General features: G+C 38.7%; 1 protein-coding gene across 8 annotated transcripts in view; it reads right to left on the bottom strand.

The window, feature by feature from the left end:
- The window catches only part of U2SURP (U2 snRNP associated SURP domain containing), a 78,227-nt gene that overhangs the window by 8,810 nt on the left and 50,074 nt on the right, over positions 1-19,343 (bottom strand). For 5 of the 8 annotated variants that reach the window (XM_059731001.1, XM_059731002.1, XM_059731004.1 and 2 more), the window contains 6 exons: positions 17,826-17,913; positions 15,364-15,486; positions 13,715-13,871; positions 13,199-13,312; positions 10,542-10,608; positions 7,782-7,944 (listed from right to left, as the gene is read on the bottom strand). In XM_059731001.1, the coding sequence (XP_059586984.1) occupies positions 7,782-7,944; positions 10,542-10,608; positions 13,199-13,312; positions 13,715-13,871; positions 15,364-15,486; positions 17,826-17,913 (712 nt within the window). The remainder of the gene's footprint in view (positions 1-7,781; positions 7,945-10,541; positions 10,609-13,198; positions 13,313-13,714; positions 13,872-15,363; positions 15,487-17,825; positions 17,914-19,343) is intronic. The other 3 variants (XM_059731003.1, XM_059731007.1, XM_059731008.1) reach the window with 1 other exon arrangement.

Here is a 19,343-nt window from a genome sequence, read left to right as displayed (position 1 = left end):
CTATCACTGAACTACTAAATGGAGCTGGGTGGCACCACAACAGTCACAAAAAAACAAGGATCAAAAAAGAACTTAGGCACCTAAATCAAAGAAATGGTTCCAGATGGTCCCAATCTGACAGTTTCTTAACCCAAAGTGTACGAACATATTTAGCTCAGCATTTCTTATTGGCTTAATGTGCGCTGTCATAAATGCTATCCTGAAATGTCTAACTTCCCATGCATTGTACTGTGACCGTATGTGCTTATTTCTGAGCTCGGTGTATTCTACTGTGGGGGTTATACACCTAAATGTTAATTCTTTTATTAACTAGACTTTTTCCCATACATTTTGTAGGAGTCCCAATTAATAGAACTGTATTTAGAAAGAACTGTTTGATAATTTGCTATTCTGATATGTATATTTGAGGCAGATAACTTTTTCTGACAAACTATTTGGGAACCCTGTCCTTGACACTACCTGGGACCACAGTGTGCAAGGTGTCAAGTTACATGAGAAGGCTCTCAAGAACAACCTCCACAAGAATGCAGAGGCTGCAGAGACTGGTCTCCTTAGATATGGATGATAAAAAACTTGAGAAGCAATAGAAAAGATACATAGGCCAATATCTATTATTGTTCCTCTACCTCAGTGAGACAGTCTTCCAGAGAAGGCAAACTTTCTTGAAGGTCAAAACCTTAATCGCGCAGCTGAAGAGGCTCTCAAAGAATGATACCAAATACACTAAACCAAATACCATAGGGTCAAGTACAGTCAGAGTGAATACCCATAAGAAACATAAGGGTAATACAGGAGTTCCCAAGATTTAGTACCCCTAAAGAAGGTTTCAGACCTGAACCAGTACTACAATCTAACCACACTCTGGAATCATAGCTAATTATTAAAGCCAGTGACAGTATTTTGATGGTACAGAAGAGCCTTCTGCTGCTTCCTGACCCTGACAATAAAAAGGAGTTACCTTTGTCCAGGGAAGGAACTTTGCCAGCTGGTGTTGCCTGTGACCCACTCTAAAGTTTAATTTACTGATACCCCAGAAAAAACTTGGTACTGACATAGATACCAGTACCTCAGATAGACTTGTCTTCATTTGAGACAAATGGAAAAAGGGAAATAAGAGATTTCTTGCAGCATATACATATTTAATATGGCTTGCATAGCATGAATTAGAGGCAAAGACAATTCATGCTGGAGGAAGTAACAGTAACAACTGCTCTGAGATTGTTGGTGTCAAAGTCACCAAAGCTTAACAAAAGAATTGTACACTTGAACCACTGTAAAGGAGGACAAACATGCTAAATGGTCTCAGGAACACAATTTAGTCACAGGAAGTAATTTCTCTACATCTAATGAGAAGTCATGCTTGCAAAAAAGCGTGCTCAAAAAGACAATATTGGTCGTAGGAGCTTTTTCCTAAAGGCAGTATCAGTCTTTAGGGATTTAAAAGATATACCTGATAATGGATGACCCTGCCTCTTGCCTTTAGTCAACTTTTAGGGATTTATTCTCATCAGATACTGTTTTCAGCCCTGTGGCAGCTACCACAGCACTCCTTGAGGTACATAATCTGGTGCCAAGCAGTATCAGAGTAACACAGAGCAGATGCCAGGTATATAGATGGATTTTTCCAAGCTCACCTGGATCCCTTTATTCTCTTTTGCTTGTCCCCACAAGGACCTACATACACAAAACACCTCTCCTACAAACCATGCCCTTTTCCCAAGAAATTGGGCACCTAGTATGACCACTATACTGAGAGAGACAACCACCTGACAGGACAAACAACGCTGAAATCCCAGGCCTCTTCTAGTAGGCATCTGAAACAAAATTAATAGTACTGGAATACCATGCCAGAAAAGAAAAATACCTCTCAAATAGAAAGAAGAGGGAAAATATAGGGGGGGAACTCTCAATGCTATCTATCTTCTTACTAACTGCTGACTACTATGTAAACTAAGCTTAAGTATTTACACAAGAGTGCTGATAAGCCCCGATAGCAATGAGCTGTGAGGCTGTCACTGGGAACTATGACTGCAGTGATGGTGAAAAGAACTGAAAGGGGTCAGGGCACCCTGCCCATTATGCCCTCAACTGAAGGCACAAGGGCACTAAAAATGCATACGCTTCCACAATTAGTACAGCTGATCAAAACTATACAGACTGAGTTCACTGTGTATGCACACACAAAGTAAAATACCACATTTACCCAAATCCAAGACAACCCTGAATTTAAGACAACCCTCCTCCCTCAAATAATTAGATTCCATACATGGAAAAATTTATAAATGTTATAATTTTCCATGTACAGGATCTAATTATTGGATGATCATATTCAATTCATCCCCACCACCACTACAAAAGGGAAAGCAGTGGCAGGGGGCAGGTGGGGGGGGGGGAGACAGTAAGGGGGCAGACTGTAGGGGGGGCAAGAGTGAAGCACATGGTAGGGCAGGTGATGGGTGGACAGGCAGTAGAGGAGGCAGTAAGAAGGCAGGCACTTGGGTGAAAAGTAAGCAACAGGCAGTAGGGAAGCAGACAGTGGGGGAGGCAAGCACTCCTGTCCCCAACCTCCCACTCCCATCTTCCTACCCCTCACTGCCTCCCACTCAGTTCCAAGACAAAGGGCTTTCTTCCCATGTTAAAATGGGAAAAACCTCATCTTGGAATTGAGTAAACATTGTATTTATGCACACAGAATCTGTTGCATACACTGATGTGTGCACAACTGGCTTGGCCAAGTCAGGAAGTTTTGGTAGAAATCCCTACCTTACACTGTTTGTCCTTATACCTCTCTCTATTCAAGGGCATAAAGGAGACTAAACCACACAACTATTTCTCAGTTCCTTTTCACTGAAATCCAAACAGATTTGGGTTTCAAAGGAGAGAGGAAGAAAAGGAGTTGTGTAATATATAATTATTTGATATAAAGATTGTGTTTATGTGCACATACTGAGACACATACACTATAAGACAACAGTTACAGAAGAAACAAGTCATTGTTTTCTCTTCAAGTGTTTGTCCACATATACATCCCACTCCCAGGTGACTAGCAAGCACTCCTGAGGTTTGAGATGTTTTGTAGTTTATTTGGAAAAAAAATCAATTGAAGCATAAATTTATCAAAGCCTGCATCACATCTAGAGGTCAATGTGATCTAATAAAGATGGGCAAACGCCGATTGAAGACCACTTTACTCCCTTTCAAGTATCTTTAACTGGAATGTTTGAGGAAACCAGCAAGAGGCCTGGCCTCTAGCAGAGAGAGCTGTCAGTTTGGAAGGCAGAAGTTTGAAATAACTCTGGACATAAACTGGGTGTGTGGTCTTAGAAACTTGCTTATCCCAAGGGGAGGTTTGGCTATACGATGAATCTATCAAAAGGGCCTGACGCTTACCTATTATCTTGGCAGTAATTCAGATGGTCACATTGGGAAATAACTATGATAAAGGGCAGTTTATTCAAAGGTTTGAATGAGAGTGAATAATAATTTTGGTAGTTACAACTTTTAAGAAAACCTACCCTTAATGAGGGGGGAAACTGGCCCAGTCCTTCAAAAATCTCTCTATGATAGGATCCAGGGAAACTGACTGCCTTCATACTAAGGAGTGGAGAGCTGAAATGGCTCCCAAATGCATACTTGTGTTACTAACTTTCAAGAGTCCAAAATTCCTTTTACAGATACCTAAAGTGGAGAGATTTGCTGCTGAGCTATATAAAATGAAAAAAAAATAACAGTTTTGACAATTAAGTTATTCTGCTGGGGCCTTTTTGACTCTTCACTGCTTCTCAGCCTTTTGGCTCAGATCAAGCATACTTGCTGTGAACAACCATTCTCAAAGATGGTCAGTCATTCAATCACTAAACTGACAAACACCAGTTAGTCGCACTGACTAAACCTACAATAGTTCTTTCATTAGACAGGAGGAAAAATCCAGACTGTTCACACACTCCCCACTCCCCCCAGCACAGCTTCCTGGCAGCTGAGTGTGCGCTCTAGTGCCCCCTGGCTCCCAGACTGAGCAACTGTAGGCATGTGCCAGTATTTCCTCAGTCCAGAGAAAATGTCTCTGCAGTTGCAAATCAGTTCAACCTAGGCAGGTTAGAGTAACCAGCATAGATTGAATCAATTCAGACTTCAGCTTTTTGAATGTCTGTCCCTAGCCCAGTGATTGCTAAAAGGTACTTTCACTGCTGGAAAACTCTATTAACAGATGCACCCCACCTTAGGATCATTTTGAGGAAGGAAAGTAAAGGCAGATAGATTTGTGATAATCAAATTATAAGCACTAAGCAAGCAAAGTAAATAGTTCCCACAAGGAGGAGATTGACTCTCCTATTCAGACAAAGAGTATTCTGAGGTATGTTTAGAGGTTTAGGAGGCCAAAATGAGGATGCAACTGAGAAAACACTTGTTGTCTCTGGAATTTGTAATGCCTTTGAAAGTACAGATGTGCCTGGGTTGAAACGAAATGCATCTATGCTGGCTGTTGAAGCATATCTTGTATTCTTTTAAGGCTAGAACTCCAAATGCCAAGGCCAATCTATACATCAGTTCCTAAAAGGCTTGAAAAATTATCAGAGAAGTTATTTTCAGTACTACAGTGTCATACTTGGGAGGATGTTGCACACAAGCAGCTGCTGTTCTAGATCCTATAGATCTTCATTAAAGGGATCAAAATTGAAAATATGCTCTACCAGTTGAATTGATGCTTTCTTGGAGGCTTAGAAATAGCTAAGACAAAGTACAAGATGTGGAGGTATGAAGAGTACCCCAAAGAATCAAATTTTTCAAGCAGACAATGCATATTAACATAATTATGGATGTCAAGTAAGGGCTTTTTGGACTTGGAAATCTCTTTAGAAGCCACAAGTAGCAGAAGGCCTGATGAAAAGGAATGCTGTTTCTTCTCAGTGCAATGTGTGAGGAACACCATTTTATTCCCTTTGAAATACAGGGAGCTGATGAAGTATTTTTGGGCCAAGCTAAGTCCTATCTTTCAACTCATGAGTGCCTGGGGTCAGAGTAAGAATACACAGATTTTTCCATCAGACACCAAGATGCATTTCTCAAGACTACTGGGTTCTGTTCTTGAAAAGACTTCCAGGCATGACATTTTTCTTTTCACATCCTTCTCCAGAGACGAACCAAGTATGTAGCATGCCCATCAGTTATGAGCATAGCATCCTCACAAACAGAACACTATTTTAGGCCAGAAAACTTCTGTAATGTCAGAAAAAAAGAAGCAATTCTCTTTTCAGTCCAAGATAATTTTTAAAACAGGTAAGTAATTTAACAAATTAGTCTACAAAATATTTATATGCAAGACAGCAACAATTTGTAAAGAAAAGACCAGGCACTTGAACCAAAATGAAAAGCTCCAACTGAAGAAGAATGAGGTGATTTTGTGCCTTTCATGCTCTTGGCCAGATGCACAAGGAAGGGTGCAAAGTGCATGCATCATTCCTGCAAGGATTTATACTAAAAATCCTTAAGTGCAGTGTACATTTCAACCACATGGGATATATCAGTGCACAAGCACCTTAACTTAATGTTTCCTGATTTAAGTTAAAATGAAAAGCCAAATGAATGCAGCAATCTTTTTGTCACTTAAAAGGAAACTGTAAACTGCTAATACTAAATGCTAACATCATGTAAATGTTTTTATTTTAGCATCTCAAATGAGAAAAACTGTGTTTGGGGAAGGAAATAATTTACCCCGACCAAGTTTAACCAGCTATATATGCAGGCATAAAGACAGCTAATTCCAGCCTTTGATGCTGGTACTGTTTTGCTACACTGAGTTTTCCCAAAGGCTGGGTTAACAGGCAGCAGGTTATCTCTTCACGTTGAAATGACTAGTTGTCCAAACTGCCAAGATAAAAAACTAATTAACTTATCTAGGGGGAAGAGAACCATTCTGTGCACTTCAAGGACACACATGCAAATTATCCCAACTGCAAGGAAGTCATAGACTGTGCTGTTGGTAAGGACAGGGCTTTATCAGATTCCACTAAGTTTTTAGGTGCCAAATGTACACTGGTAAATTATTGTGTAACTCAGATTTTTTTTCCAAACCTGGTTATGGATCTGCTTCTCAAAAAAGGGCAATTTACATACCAGGCTTCAAAGTTCATTCAGTTTTGGCAGTAGAGTTAAAAAGAATGGTCTACTATGATTCTGAACTAAAGTCAGCTCTTATCAAGGACAATTTTCAGAAGATAGGGCAAAGTCTAACTTTTCCTATAAAATACGTTTTTAAAAGCATTTTTCTCCGAGGATGCCAGAACACAAACCAAAATGGCAACGTATTCCAAGAAGCAAGACAAACATGTTAAAAGCTCTGAACTACATGTACCAGCTGAGACTGCTATGGCCACACTGCTAAAAACATGATTGTAAACACTACCAATACACACATTTTGTGAAACAGTAAGCACATTTCCAATTCGTTTTAACATTCGTTAAAGTATTAATAATATTACAAATTACTGGGCTGAACAAAAGTTCGTTCATGATTGTTAAGCCAATGTTACAGCAAATTGGAAGCTAGTTTATATCTGATCTTACTCTACAAGCACCATAATGAGAGGTATTTTTGGTAAAATACTGCCACCAAGTAGGGAAAGAAATAAATTCCATTTAAATTATTTTCAAATAATTTATATTTCATGCATATGAACTGCTTTTTACCATGTTAACTTTCAAACTGCTGGGCTAAGCAAGAAGGGTATAATTTCCACTTATGGCTTAATTTTTATAATCTGAGTCGTTAAACAGTGTACATCAAAGCACACCTGGAAAAGCTAAGAACTACCATTCTTAAAATATTTTTTGTTCGCTTTGAGTATTGACTATACATTGCTTTTATATAAGAAATGCATTGACTAATTATTGTACAAGCGATTAAAATTTGATGTACACTATATTAATCAAAACAATGCTTTACTACCAAAAGATGCTGAATCTGTAATAACTAATTTAGCAGCCTTGTAATACCATTTTCATTTACTGATACAGTGCACTATAAGTCAGCTTGTAGACTATTTGCCAAGCTTTGAATAGAAAACAATTTAGAGAAAACTGCAAGTTTTAAGCCTGTCTCCGTAGTTCTGTATAGTACCCTGTGAGGAAAAGCCTACATTTGTTGGATGAACAGGGGCTTTTAGATCTACTTCTACTCAGCTGTAGGTTAGTAGAAAGAAAGAAAAGGTTGAAAATCTGTGCTCCTTGAGCTTACCAGCTGCTCAAGCAACTCTGTTAAGAGCAAAAAAGGGGAACAATATACACTAAATACACTAAAATGGATTGCTATATGCTAAATTGATAGCTTTGGTTAAACTGCCTCTCTGATACCACTTCCAGAGCACCTGGCTTGGTGGCCCTGATATTTAAAGCAATGGCTTCTAGTGCTATCATCCTGTCTATGACGTTAAACCAAAAAATAAGGCCTCTCAGATGAACAACTTAGAGAAAATACCATAAAGGGACTTGAAAGGCCTAAGAGACATTTCAATTTGTCAGAAGCAAGGAACTATACAGAAGGATGCAAAGAAAAACTGAAGCAGAAGTGTAGGAAGTAAACAGAGTTGAAAGTCAGGTTGTCACTTAATAGGTGACTCTACCCCAGTTCTTCATTTTCTTTTTTGTGGGTAAATATTCCTACTATACTCAAGTGCAATACAATAACATTGAATTAACAGAAACCATAATGCAGGACTACAACACTTTCATTCAAAATATAAAGTTTCCTGTTCTACACTATTGTTTTCTTTAAACATACTGACCTCAATCTCTCGAAGCTTGGCACGCTTTTCTTCACTCATTTCAGAGTATTTGATTGATGACTTGGATTCAGGCATTTCTTCTTTGATGGGATTGGAGTACATATGCTGTTCTTCTGATTTTGAACTCTGAGTATCCTCCTCATCTTCGCTTTCCTCTTCTTGACTTTAAGGGCAAAAGTGAAAAATACACTTAGCTAATAATGATTTTAAATGTTACAAGTCTTACTTACGTCTGTGTGACTTAGTCTTTTAAGAGTTTTTTTTAAGTGATCTCTACATAATGTCAATTGATGTACGAAAACCTGAATATATTACTTCATTATTTACAGCATATGGTGTCAAACTATCCTAATTTTCTGCCTTTCTTATGGAGCATGATTTTTTATGCTTCAGATAATTCTCACTTCTCATCTAAATACATCTCAAACCCTTTCAAGAACTCTATGTTTTCAGTTGAAGTCCATATTTTGCATAATGAAGCTAACGTGTTATTCAAGAATGATTAAGCAATATAATTTTGCTTCTTCAAATGTAATTAAGTCTATAACCCAACAAAAGATTCTGTTTTAACTGGTAACTGACCTAGAGATATCAATTTAGAGTGATATTCCCTTAACAGCCACTAGAGTGCTGCATCTCAACATAAAATGAAAACTCAGTTGTTGCACACATTAATACCCATGCTCTCAAAACTACTTAAAGATCAAAAGACAAAAACTGAGTAAGATCTATTAATATCCATACAAGTACATCTGTGAAAATGTTACTTGCTGTTCTTTTGATTCAAAGTAGAAAAGCAGATCTTCAGATTGAGGAACATAGGTTTGTCATGCAAAAAGCTCAGAGCCGAAGTGGTATTTGATACTTACTACTTAACATAAATGAGATATGAAACATAACTTCCAAAAAAACTGCAACTGACAACACTGCTACAGAAAACAACTAGCCAAATTAGAAGATGGTGAATGCTGCTGAAAAGGTCTACGACTTAAAATCCTCTCTGATCTCTGTACTTCCATGTTTTCCTTATTTTCAGAGTTTAAATTGTCACATACGTAACTGAAGTGGCTTTTTCCAAAGGAACTGAATATCATTTGTAAGCATAAAGGGTTTTAAATGACTGTTGAAAATAATTTTAAACTGTAAGCCAATTTTGTACACGCTCAGTATTTTCTCAAGCTCAAGGAAAATAAACAGCCACATTACTGAAATGAGTGTGAAACTTCCACCACAAGGATACAGACTTCAGAAATGAGCTTGAGAAACAACTAGCTTTTAGCATGCAAAAAACTGTTTTAAAATGTATTTACAAATTATAAAATACCTCCACACTTATCTAAGCAGTGATTTTGCTCGCATCCTGACACAGAAGTAACGGAATGTGGATTAACTGCAGGTACCTGATGAGCAACTGATTCCCCAGCCCAGCCCCTGGCTTGTTTACTTGTCATTCCATCCAGGAAGAGCACACACCAACTGCTGAAGCTTCCTTAGCCTGACGAAGGGTTTTTGAACTCGAAAGCTTGCTTAATAACTATTCTCCAACTATTTGGATTGGTCTAATAAAAGATATCAAATTCACACAAGGAACCTTGTCTGCCTATGTCCTTAGACCAACACGGCTACAACTTAAACCCCTAGTACCTGATTATGTATCTTGTGAGAATATGGGAAGGTACAAGCTTTCTGGATGTACCAATGAAATAATGTAGAATGATTATATGATAATATAGAAGCAAACCCAGTATTGGCATTCTAGATCAATAAAAAGTCCATGAATAATTTAAAGAAGAAAATAACATGTTAAATTTGGGATTAATCATGCCATATACACTGGCTAAGCATTAGAAGGACTCTATATATCTAGAACAGAAGAGTAGTTGATTCAAGTAGCTGAGGTAAAAAAAAAGTAACAGCTTTTTGTATTGTGTCATCTTTCAGCTTTTCTTCCTTCATATGGCATAAAACAAATAGTCTGAAATTCTCATGTTTAACCATTCTATATTCTGGGATCTGTTTCTCCATTAAAACCACAGAATAGAACTACAGTTTGATATCAAAGTTACAGGAAGCTAGAGTCTACTTTCAAAGAAGTCTGGAGATGACATCATCTCTACTCTTTACATAAACAAAAATATTTTAAGTGAAGAGCCAATAGCTACTCTCTCATAAAGAAAACTGGTATTTTTCAATCCCAAAACTCAATCTCACAAGTAGATCTTTAAAACTTAAAGGAACACACTGCTAGTTTTTCAGTCATCCATAACTGTTCATTAGATCTAACGTATAACTAAAACTGCACTGGGGAAATCTAAGTCAAAGCTAAGGATTTCTTACTGGTTTTTGGATATAAACTGATCAAAAATATTTTCCAAGATAGCATTTAATATATTTCAAGAGCATCAATTTTACCTCTTACTTTTCAGAAAAAAAGACTGTCAAACTAGAAAATCTAGTAGAAATAGACAGATGCCTACTACTACTGTCTTGCAACACAACAAGATTACACCAAGTGAGACATGAGCTCGTTGAACATAATCCTAGTTTGAGAGAGAAAGCAAGCTGGAGTAACCTCTCCCAGGCACAAAAGCCTGGGCAGTGTATATGGAGACACTAAACTGCCCACACACCAACGTCCCCCTCTCAACCTTCCTGGTTTAATCCAAAGGGAAGTCAGGTGCCATATATACATATACTCACACACGCACGCACGCACGCACGCACGCACACACACACACACACACACACACACACACTCACATTTGATTTTCTTCCTCTTCTGATTCTTCATGCTGGTCAAATAATTCCCATTTAGATGTTGTAACAGCTGGAGAAGAAGTGGGGGACATTACAAAATAAACATTTTTTTTCCATCTGAAATTTGACAGTCATTTGTAAAATGTTTTATAAAATTTCATAAAATAAAACTTCATGACACTCCGTGTTTAATTCAAATGCCCCTATATTCACTGAATAAATTTCACTGACTTGAAAACTGAACTTAAAACCAAAACATGTATCTATATTTGAGATTTATTATTTAATAGAATTCATAGCAAAACTATATTTTCTCTCTCTCTCTAATCTCACAGGCCTTATGGGCCTATAACCACCTTAACCAAAGCCTGCGCAAGATGTCCACAAGCTCTTGATTATGTCTTCTCCTCCATACTCTTAAACTGTACCAAATATTTTCCTTAGCACTTTGTTTTCAAATACTGGCAGCCTGTTTCCAATTGCCTTTGTTAGCCTCCAGGATTCCCATTTGTATAAAAAAAAGCTAGGTTGAACAATTGTTTTAAAAAGCTAGATTTTAAGGTTCCTTGACATTTTCCTTGATGCAACTGTTTTCTCCACGCTCAAGTCACATATTAGCATTGTTTTTGCCTTGATTTCTTCAATTATTTGATTTTCCCTAGTTATTACTGTTCCTAAATATTTAAATTTTTCTACCTTCTCCCCATTTTCATTCCCTATCCTTACCTTCCTGTGACCTTGAGATTTATTTATGGATATGATAACCTATTTAGTCTTGCTGACACTGACAGCAAACGCATCTTATTTGACTATGATTTCTCTATTCTTTTCTACTATTTCCATTTCTTCTCCTATTAGGCAGGTATCACCTGGATATGCAAATACCTGGTGCAATCTGTTAGGATGCAGACCCTTTTTTTCTTCTTCAGCAGCTCTTAAAACCTTCTTAACCATCAAGCTGAAAAGCATCAGTGACCCCACACCCCTTGTTTGAGACCACTATTGATTCCCATCAGGTCCGAGAGTATTACCTCAATTCTCACATAACTCCTTGACTCTTCAATTCCAAACCCCACCATGATTGACCACAATGACTCTCTTCTAATACTATTATGAGCTTGATGAAGTCTATATAAAACCTGGTGCATGTCTTTTGCAACTTCCTATTTATTTTCTAACAATAACCTCATTGAAAACATCTGAACACAAGTTGATCTTTCTTGAACCCACACTGGTAATCTCCCACAATTTCTTGCACATCTAGGAGCAATCGGTTTAGCAGCAGTTAAGAAAAAACTTTGTACATTATGCACAGTAAGGAGCTACCCCAATAATTACCCTATCTACTTGGATATAAGACAACCCAGAATATAGGATTACCCCCCAATAATTAGATACTATGTATGGAAAATATATAAATGTGTTATAGTTTTCCAGGTATAAGATCTAATTAGTAGAGGTTTGCCTTGATTTTGTCCCACTACAGTGAGGAAAAAAATCTGGGGGAGGGGAGGACCAAGTGGCCCCCTTGCCCTCTGCCACCCCAACTTCTTTCCCCTGCAGCTCCTTCCCCACTTCCTTACTGTAACATTCTGCTCTCCTTGAGCATATGGAAACGAGGAGCAAATTTGAAAACACTGATGGATGAACTGAAATGTTTTGTTTCCCCCCCCCCCCCCGATTGATGCAAGCTTTAGTCCACATATTTTTAAGCAGCACCTTTGTACCTACCTCCTTTATATAGAGTACAAACTATGCATGATATTAGTTCAAAGCCAAAAGGCTCATTTTTTACCATATACTTAAACAGGCTGGGCCCCAACAGAATTTCAAGCCACAGTGATGCTATAGCTCAGCACTGCTCAGTATGTGCGTGTACTCCAGATACCTTTCAACAAAGGATTCATGTGCTAATTGGCCCTCAACTCATGACTGGAACCAGGTGTTCTTGTCATAAGTCCAGAGACCCTCCAATAATTTACATGCAGTTGAGTTGCAGGACAATCTGGTCTGGTTCCATTGAAACAATCTGAAGTGTGGGGCCACGCTAATCACAGTTAACAGGGTAAGAGAGGAGGCAACAGAGGAATTCTGGCTGAACTGTTTGCAACCCTATTTGGTGATGTCTGCTGGACATTTAACACTAGTGAAGAAACAAGAATAACTGGAAATGGGGAAGAAAGGCACAGAGCTTGGCTGTGGGAGTGAAGAGGAAGTTGAAATGTATCAAAATAGTGGCTCACCATGACTTGAAAAAAGGGTCAGTACTGAGGGAGACAATGCAATGGACACTACCATATATCTTATTTAGATAGGCTGCACTAACCTAGCTGTGTGATAGGTTTAGACGGTTTATTTAGAAATATCTGGGCCTGTCTACATGAGACTGACTGTGCAGTAGCCCAATAAAACTCCACAGTAATGTGTCACAGTACTGGCAGTTATAATATGCTACTGCACAGCATTATTAGGCTACTGCACAGTAGTGTCACTAAAAAGATGTTCACTGGCACCACTGCAAAGTAACCACTGTGAGGTAGCGTCTCATGAAGACATGCCCTCTGTGAAGAAAATGACTAAACTCACAGAAAAGGAAAACATCACCATTCCAGTTTATTTAGAAGAGTGCCTTTAAAATTAAGATATTACTTCAAACTAACCTTGAGCTTCTAATTCCGATTCATCCACTGCTTCCCATTTTGAAGGGGCAACCTTAAATATAGGCTCATTTTTTTTAGAATCTTCAGAAGTATCCACTATTGAGGGAAAAAACACTAAGAAAAATCATTGTTGAAAATTCTCCAGTAAGTCTTTAATTCTTACTTATATTGGGGAACTTACATGGTAATCAAAAAAATTAAAGGCTTGTGATCTTGCTATTTGTACTGCTGGTACAAAAGGGACAAAGGCCATGGCTCAACTATAGTAGGTAAATGCAGAGAAAGACATTGCCCTTGTCCCCCAAGACTTGACAATCAGAATTACATTCTAAATTCATTCTTGTACCTTGCATACAATTATTGATTAATTTTAGTTTCCATCTATCTTGCTTAATGTTGTCTTCTTGCTGCTATTCCAAAAACAACTCTTGTGATTACTGAAGTTAGCAATATAGGATATTTCATTACATTAGGAAATTTAAAGAATTCCAAAATCAAAACTAAACCATTTCTTACAAGGTACACCATCAAGGTCATCATCAAGGGATTTAATAGGGACACCATCAAGATCATCAATGGGAGCAGCATCAATAGGAATTCCATCTACATCTTCCAGTGGTGCACCATCAAGCTCTTCCTCAATGGGGGCACCATCAAGATCATCTGGTACTTCCTGGAGACAAAGTAAAACCTGAAATCCCTTCAGCTAGTGTGCTAGGTTATTTTCTTTAATTCTTCCAATTACTTCACTTCGTAAAACAAATTTGTTTGCTTTAAATAGATAAAAAAGCATCAAACCTTTGAAATACAGAGCAAAACAGTCCCAACCATACAAAAGTCAGGGCAGCATTTCAGTTTGATTTTTGCTTCTTACATAATTTTCAGTGAAAGAAATTGTCACCTTCTCTCTTACACAACAATTATAAGCAATAGCCTGTAATTTCTCAGCAAATTATCTGGAGTTTTAAGAGATTGATTATACAAAAAAATGGTACATACAAATCACACACTGCTTCAAGTAAGCCACTTGCGTGAATTCACAGAAGCAAAACTTAATGTACACCTAACAGACACTGAAAAATTCCACAGGAGTTTTTTAAGTCCAGGAGCTGGCAAATGTTAATACCATTCCTGGTATTAACACACAAAATGAACAGCTGGTAAGTAACTTTTCTAATATATTAGGCGTGCCCGTTTTCTTCAGGCTTATATGTTTTCTTGGGGTTTTTTTTACTGCTTAGTGGAAACAAATTTACCTTCCATTTATATTGTAATTTGCCTACCTCTTTTTCAATACTATATCTTAGCAGTGCTACAAAGTAGAAACTGCTCCTAACACTTTTCTATTTACTGTGAGTTGACCTTCCCAACATGGGATATATAAATCAGATGTAAAAACATCAACAAACATCTTCCCTATGCTTTGGGAATTCTAACATGAAAGTGCCCAATGTCAAAATAATGCCTTAAATCGTTTGTACATCCCATTCAAATAACACATCCATATTCCTCCATAAGCCTTCCTCAAAAATAAGTTAAAAAAAGATGTTTCACATTTAGTCTGGAAATTTAACAAACTTCATTTCTGAGAATGATCTACCAACTCCTTCCTTTGATATCAACTGAAAAAGTTCAAATGGCTTATTAATTCTACAAGTAACACATGGCATTGGGAGTCAAAAAGGTGGTTCAGGTAACGAAGTCCCCAAGTTTTCTAGGCCGTGAAAAAAAATCAAAACCAACACCTAAAATGCCACCTGGAAATTCACAGACAAATATTACAAAGTACATCCAATAGAAAGTAAGTGACCTGTCACATTCTATGCTAGCTTCAGTTTCTAAATGGTTTCTGTATGAAACTTCATGTATTGTGCATTATAGTAAGTAAAAAGTAACAAAAGACAAGTGGTGGTAGGAACAGCCACACTTGAAAGCCACTGAGTGTGTGTCTTTTATGGGATACGTGGAAAAAAAGTTTTCAATTCCTACCTGAATACCTAGACGAAAGCTCAGGTTTGACAAAATCCATAAATTACTATCTCTGTCATGAGCAGCCACACACACTCAACTAAGGATACTAATATAATCCTTGTTGCTTTTTGTTGTCGTTTCCCCTAAAGAAGCATCATCACCACTGTGTTACCTTTACTAATTCAACCACTTACCTCAGCTTCTTTATCTTCTATGATATTTACAAGCCCCAAGAAAATATTCTGCAGTTTGATTAAAAAGGGTTCTGGATAAATTGCCCAGTCCTCCCATGCTCTGAAGCATGTCATTACCCGTTGCTAAAAGTAGCAGATAAAAAAAACTAGTATAATTCATAAGAAAATATTTAAAATCATCAGAAACATATTAGAGATAAAGTGATATTGCTAAATAATTCTATTTGTACATATTAAGATACCATTATGTTCAGAATATCTAGTGACCTAAAAACAGATCTGAACTATTTTCTACCTCATTTGGGTTTTGTTAATGTCTGGTTAAACTTACATTACTTTCATTTTCTGCTAGCCAGTTCCAAAAGCAAAGGAAATTAATCATTCTACTCAAAAGTTCTATCAAAATGACCATCTTTACCAAATAAAATAGATGTTGGTTCCTTGTGCAAGAACATAGAAAAGTGTATCAACATGTGATTGAAGTAATTAGAGATGTGTTATTTGTATAACTGAATTAATACTGTACCATCATTTCCATTTAAACACTGATTTTTATTCTAAGTACATACAATTTATTAAAAAATTAGCCAAGTGCTCAAACTTGTTTGCCAGGTTGCTACCAGAATCACAATTTACAAAGTCTGAACACATGCGTTTGGCATATAAAATATTTTCAACAGGAAAAACATTAAGTATTGTATAGTTTTCTGTGCCTTGTGAAAATTAGAAATGAATTTAGCTTTAAAATAGAAAATTAGCATGCTGCGGGGTTTAATAAAGTCTAATTATCAACTACTAAACTTATTTTAAAACTGTTTTTCTTTTAAACATTTTTTTAAAAAGGTCACAATTTCAGCACAGATTCAAAGCAGCTATTTTTGAAATAATAGCCAATCTGCTGTTAAGCAGATTCCAATCCGCCCCACAAGCAAAGGATTTGCAACAAAAGTTACAAATTCAAACATCAACTTCTTCATTGTGCTGGGACAAATTTTGCATCTTGTCACATCTTTACCCACCAAAAGTTGCACAGTACTCTGCTTTCTCCCCCCACTTCCAAATAAATGGGAAAGACAGCAGCTGGCTCCCTGAGAAAACACCCAACACAGTCTATTAAGGAGGACCGCTTGGCTACCACATGCCCTTTAAAATATCTGGAGTAGCCCAGCACCAGGAAGCCGCCTACTGTGTGACCTTTAAAGTTTCAGTGGGTGAGCAGCCCTAACTGTAAAGTGAACTCAGGCAGCTGCAGCACTAAGGAATGGGTTGCCCTAAGGAATGGGAAAAGTTAGCATTACAGTCCAGTGGGGAAGGGAAGGGAAGCAGAGCAGTGACTAAGGAGGAGGGGAGGGGAAAGGGGCCAGGGGGACTAGTACCCCCTGGCCTATGAGGGTAAACAGGAAAGCACCAGGCAGCCTAATGATCAATTAGCTGCTCTTTCACAGGTGCTCCTTCCTCCCAGCACCACCAGCAGCTGCATCAGACTGGGAAAGCTCCTTGCCTGCTGCTGCTCGCATTTAGTGGCAGGGCTTGCCACTGACTCTCCCTTCCCCCCCACCCCCCACACCCCTCCTCCTCCCAAAGGCCCCAGGAGCAGCTTTCTGTAGCAGTCACGTCTGAGCTATTGTGTTATCTGTTAACCACTTAACTGACATAATTAGAGCAGGTTAAATGGATACTTCTTTAAACAATATTTACATCCCTAGATTCCCCATGTTGAGCTGCTGGAACATCCTTTAAAGTTCCAGCAGTCAGGCAACCACAGAGAACAATCCCTGTGGGATAGAGAACAGCAATCAGAGCTACCCCCAACCCTGCAGTGTGCCCCAAAACAGCCCTGGGTTAGGTGGCAAGGGTGAGGAGTCTCACTGTAACAGGGGCTGATTTGGGGGTGCAGGGCCTATGTCCCCCCATCAGATTCTGCAACTGGTTACAAGAAGCCCCTTCACCCTCATCTCCAGTGCAAATGGAGGTAGCAGGGGCTGATCATGGCAGATATCCCTGATCAGCCCCTGCCACCCAGGTAGGGCTGCCTGACAGATTTCAGTCAGCTCTCAGGCTGCCTGGGAGCTAGGAATTTAATGGGCTCATAAACCTGTCACTAAGTATGTATGGGTTGCAAGCCCTTTGAAGTTCCCTAGGGATGGGCGGAAGAGAGAACTACAGGGTAGCACCCTATTGCCCCATGGCTGGAGTGTGCGCCTTTGTGTCAATTCTGTCATCCTCAGGCTAGGGGGCTTTGAATGCCTAGCCACCCAGAGCACTTTATTTTTGGTAGTGCTGCACATTTTGCAGTAAAATAAAAATAACTTCTGGAGGGGCCTTTGTGATAAAGAAATGAAATGGAACTGTATAAATACAAAGGGATTTTTGTGTTAGCCATGTTATTTACCCATGCTTTTGTGAAGAAGTATATTCCTAATTCACCTTTTTAAGTGTCATATAAACAATGATACACATACCTTGAAATTCTCAGACTGCAAATGGCCTTGTATTGTACGATAAGTAGCATTGAGATCAGAGAATATCTGACATAATTTTGTTTCAAAACTGGAATTAAAACACACGCATTTAGTTAAATTTTGTACCATGACAAATGCCATTCCAGTGCAGTATATCATTAATAATTTCTAAAACATGTTTCTTTTAAATGGATCGCATCTTAAATGTCTTCTTATAGACCTCTAAACTTTAAGCCATGCATTGAACTTAAAACTAAGACAATTATACATGAAAATGTAAAATGGAGATCCTCACTCACTCCTCCTTTAGTCCCTTCAGACTGCTCTAAAAAGGCTGCAGCAAAAAAAAGCATTCTTACAGCCCCATATCCAGCCAGACAGTGCTTTTTTTGAAAGTTTAGTACAAGGGCCACCATCAAGCTCCCATAAAAGGCTTGACTGAAGGACTTATGTGAGGGGCTGCTGCAGGCAGAGCTTCAGAAACTCTAAACCATGATGCTATGGCAAGGATGCCATAACTTCAGCAGCCTTCAACCTCCTGTACTTACCCAGGATAGAGAACCCAGGAGTCCCCAAGCTCAAGGGAAGAAAGAGGATCCAGGGAACTACAGACCCAGTCAGCCTCACCTCAGTCCCCAGAAAAATCATGGAGCAGGACCTCAAGAAATCCATTTCTAAGCACTTGGAGAAGGTGATTAGGAACAGTCAGCATGGATTCACCAAGGGCCAGTCATGCCTGACCAACCTGATGGTTTTCTATGAGATGACTGGTTCTGTGGATGCATTGGACGTGATATACCTTGAATTTCAGCAAGGGTTTTGATAGTCTCCCACAGCATTCTTGCAAGCAAGCTGAGGAAGTATGAATTGAATGAATGGACTGTACGGTGGCTAGAAAACTGGCTGGCCTCAACAGGTAGTGATCAATGGCTCAACATCTCATTGGCAGCTGGTATCAAGTGGAGTGCCCCAGGGGTCAGTCCTGGGGCTGGTTTTGTTCAATATCTTCATTAACAATCTCAAAGATGGGATGTATTGCACCCTAAGCAGGTTCGCAGATGACACCAAGCTGGAGGGGAGTAGTAGATTTACTGAAGGGTAGGGCTAGGATTCAGAGTGACCTAAACAAATTGGAGGATTGGGTCGAAAGAAATCTAATAAGGTTAAACAAGGATAAGTGCAAAGTTTTGCACTTAGGACAGAAGAAACCCATGTACCGCTACAGGCCTGAGACCAACTGGCTAAGCAGCAGCTCTGCAGAAAAGGATCTGGGAGTTGCAGTGAACAATAAGCTGGATATAAGTCAGCAGTGTGCCCTTGTTGCCCAAGAAAGCTAACAGAACACTGGGCTTCATTAGTAACACTGCTGCCAGCAGATTGAGGGAAGTAATTATTCCCCTCTATTCTGCACTGGTGAGGCCACACCCGGAATGTCCAGTTTTGAGGGGCCCACTACAGAAAAGATGTGGACAAATTGGCGAGAATCCAGCAAAGTGCAATGAAAATAGTTCAGGGGCT

This window comes from Alligator mississippiensis, chromosome 7 (genome assembly GCF_030867095.1).
Source record: "Alligator mississippiensis isolate rAllMis1 chromosome 7, rAllMis1, whole genome shotgun sequence".
NCBI lineage: Eukaryota > Metazoa > Chordata > Crocodylia > Alligatoridae > Alligator > Alligator mississippiensis.
Note: the sequence above shows the minus strand (reverse complement) of the source record. Positions and strands in the feature narration are given on the sequence as shown.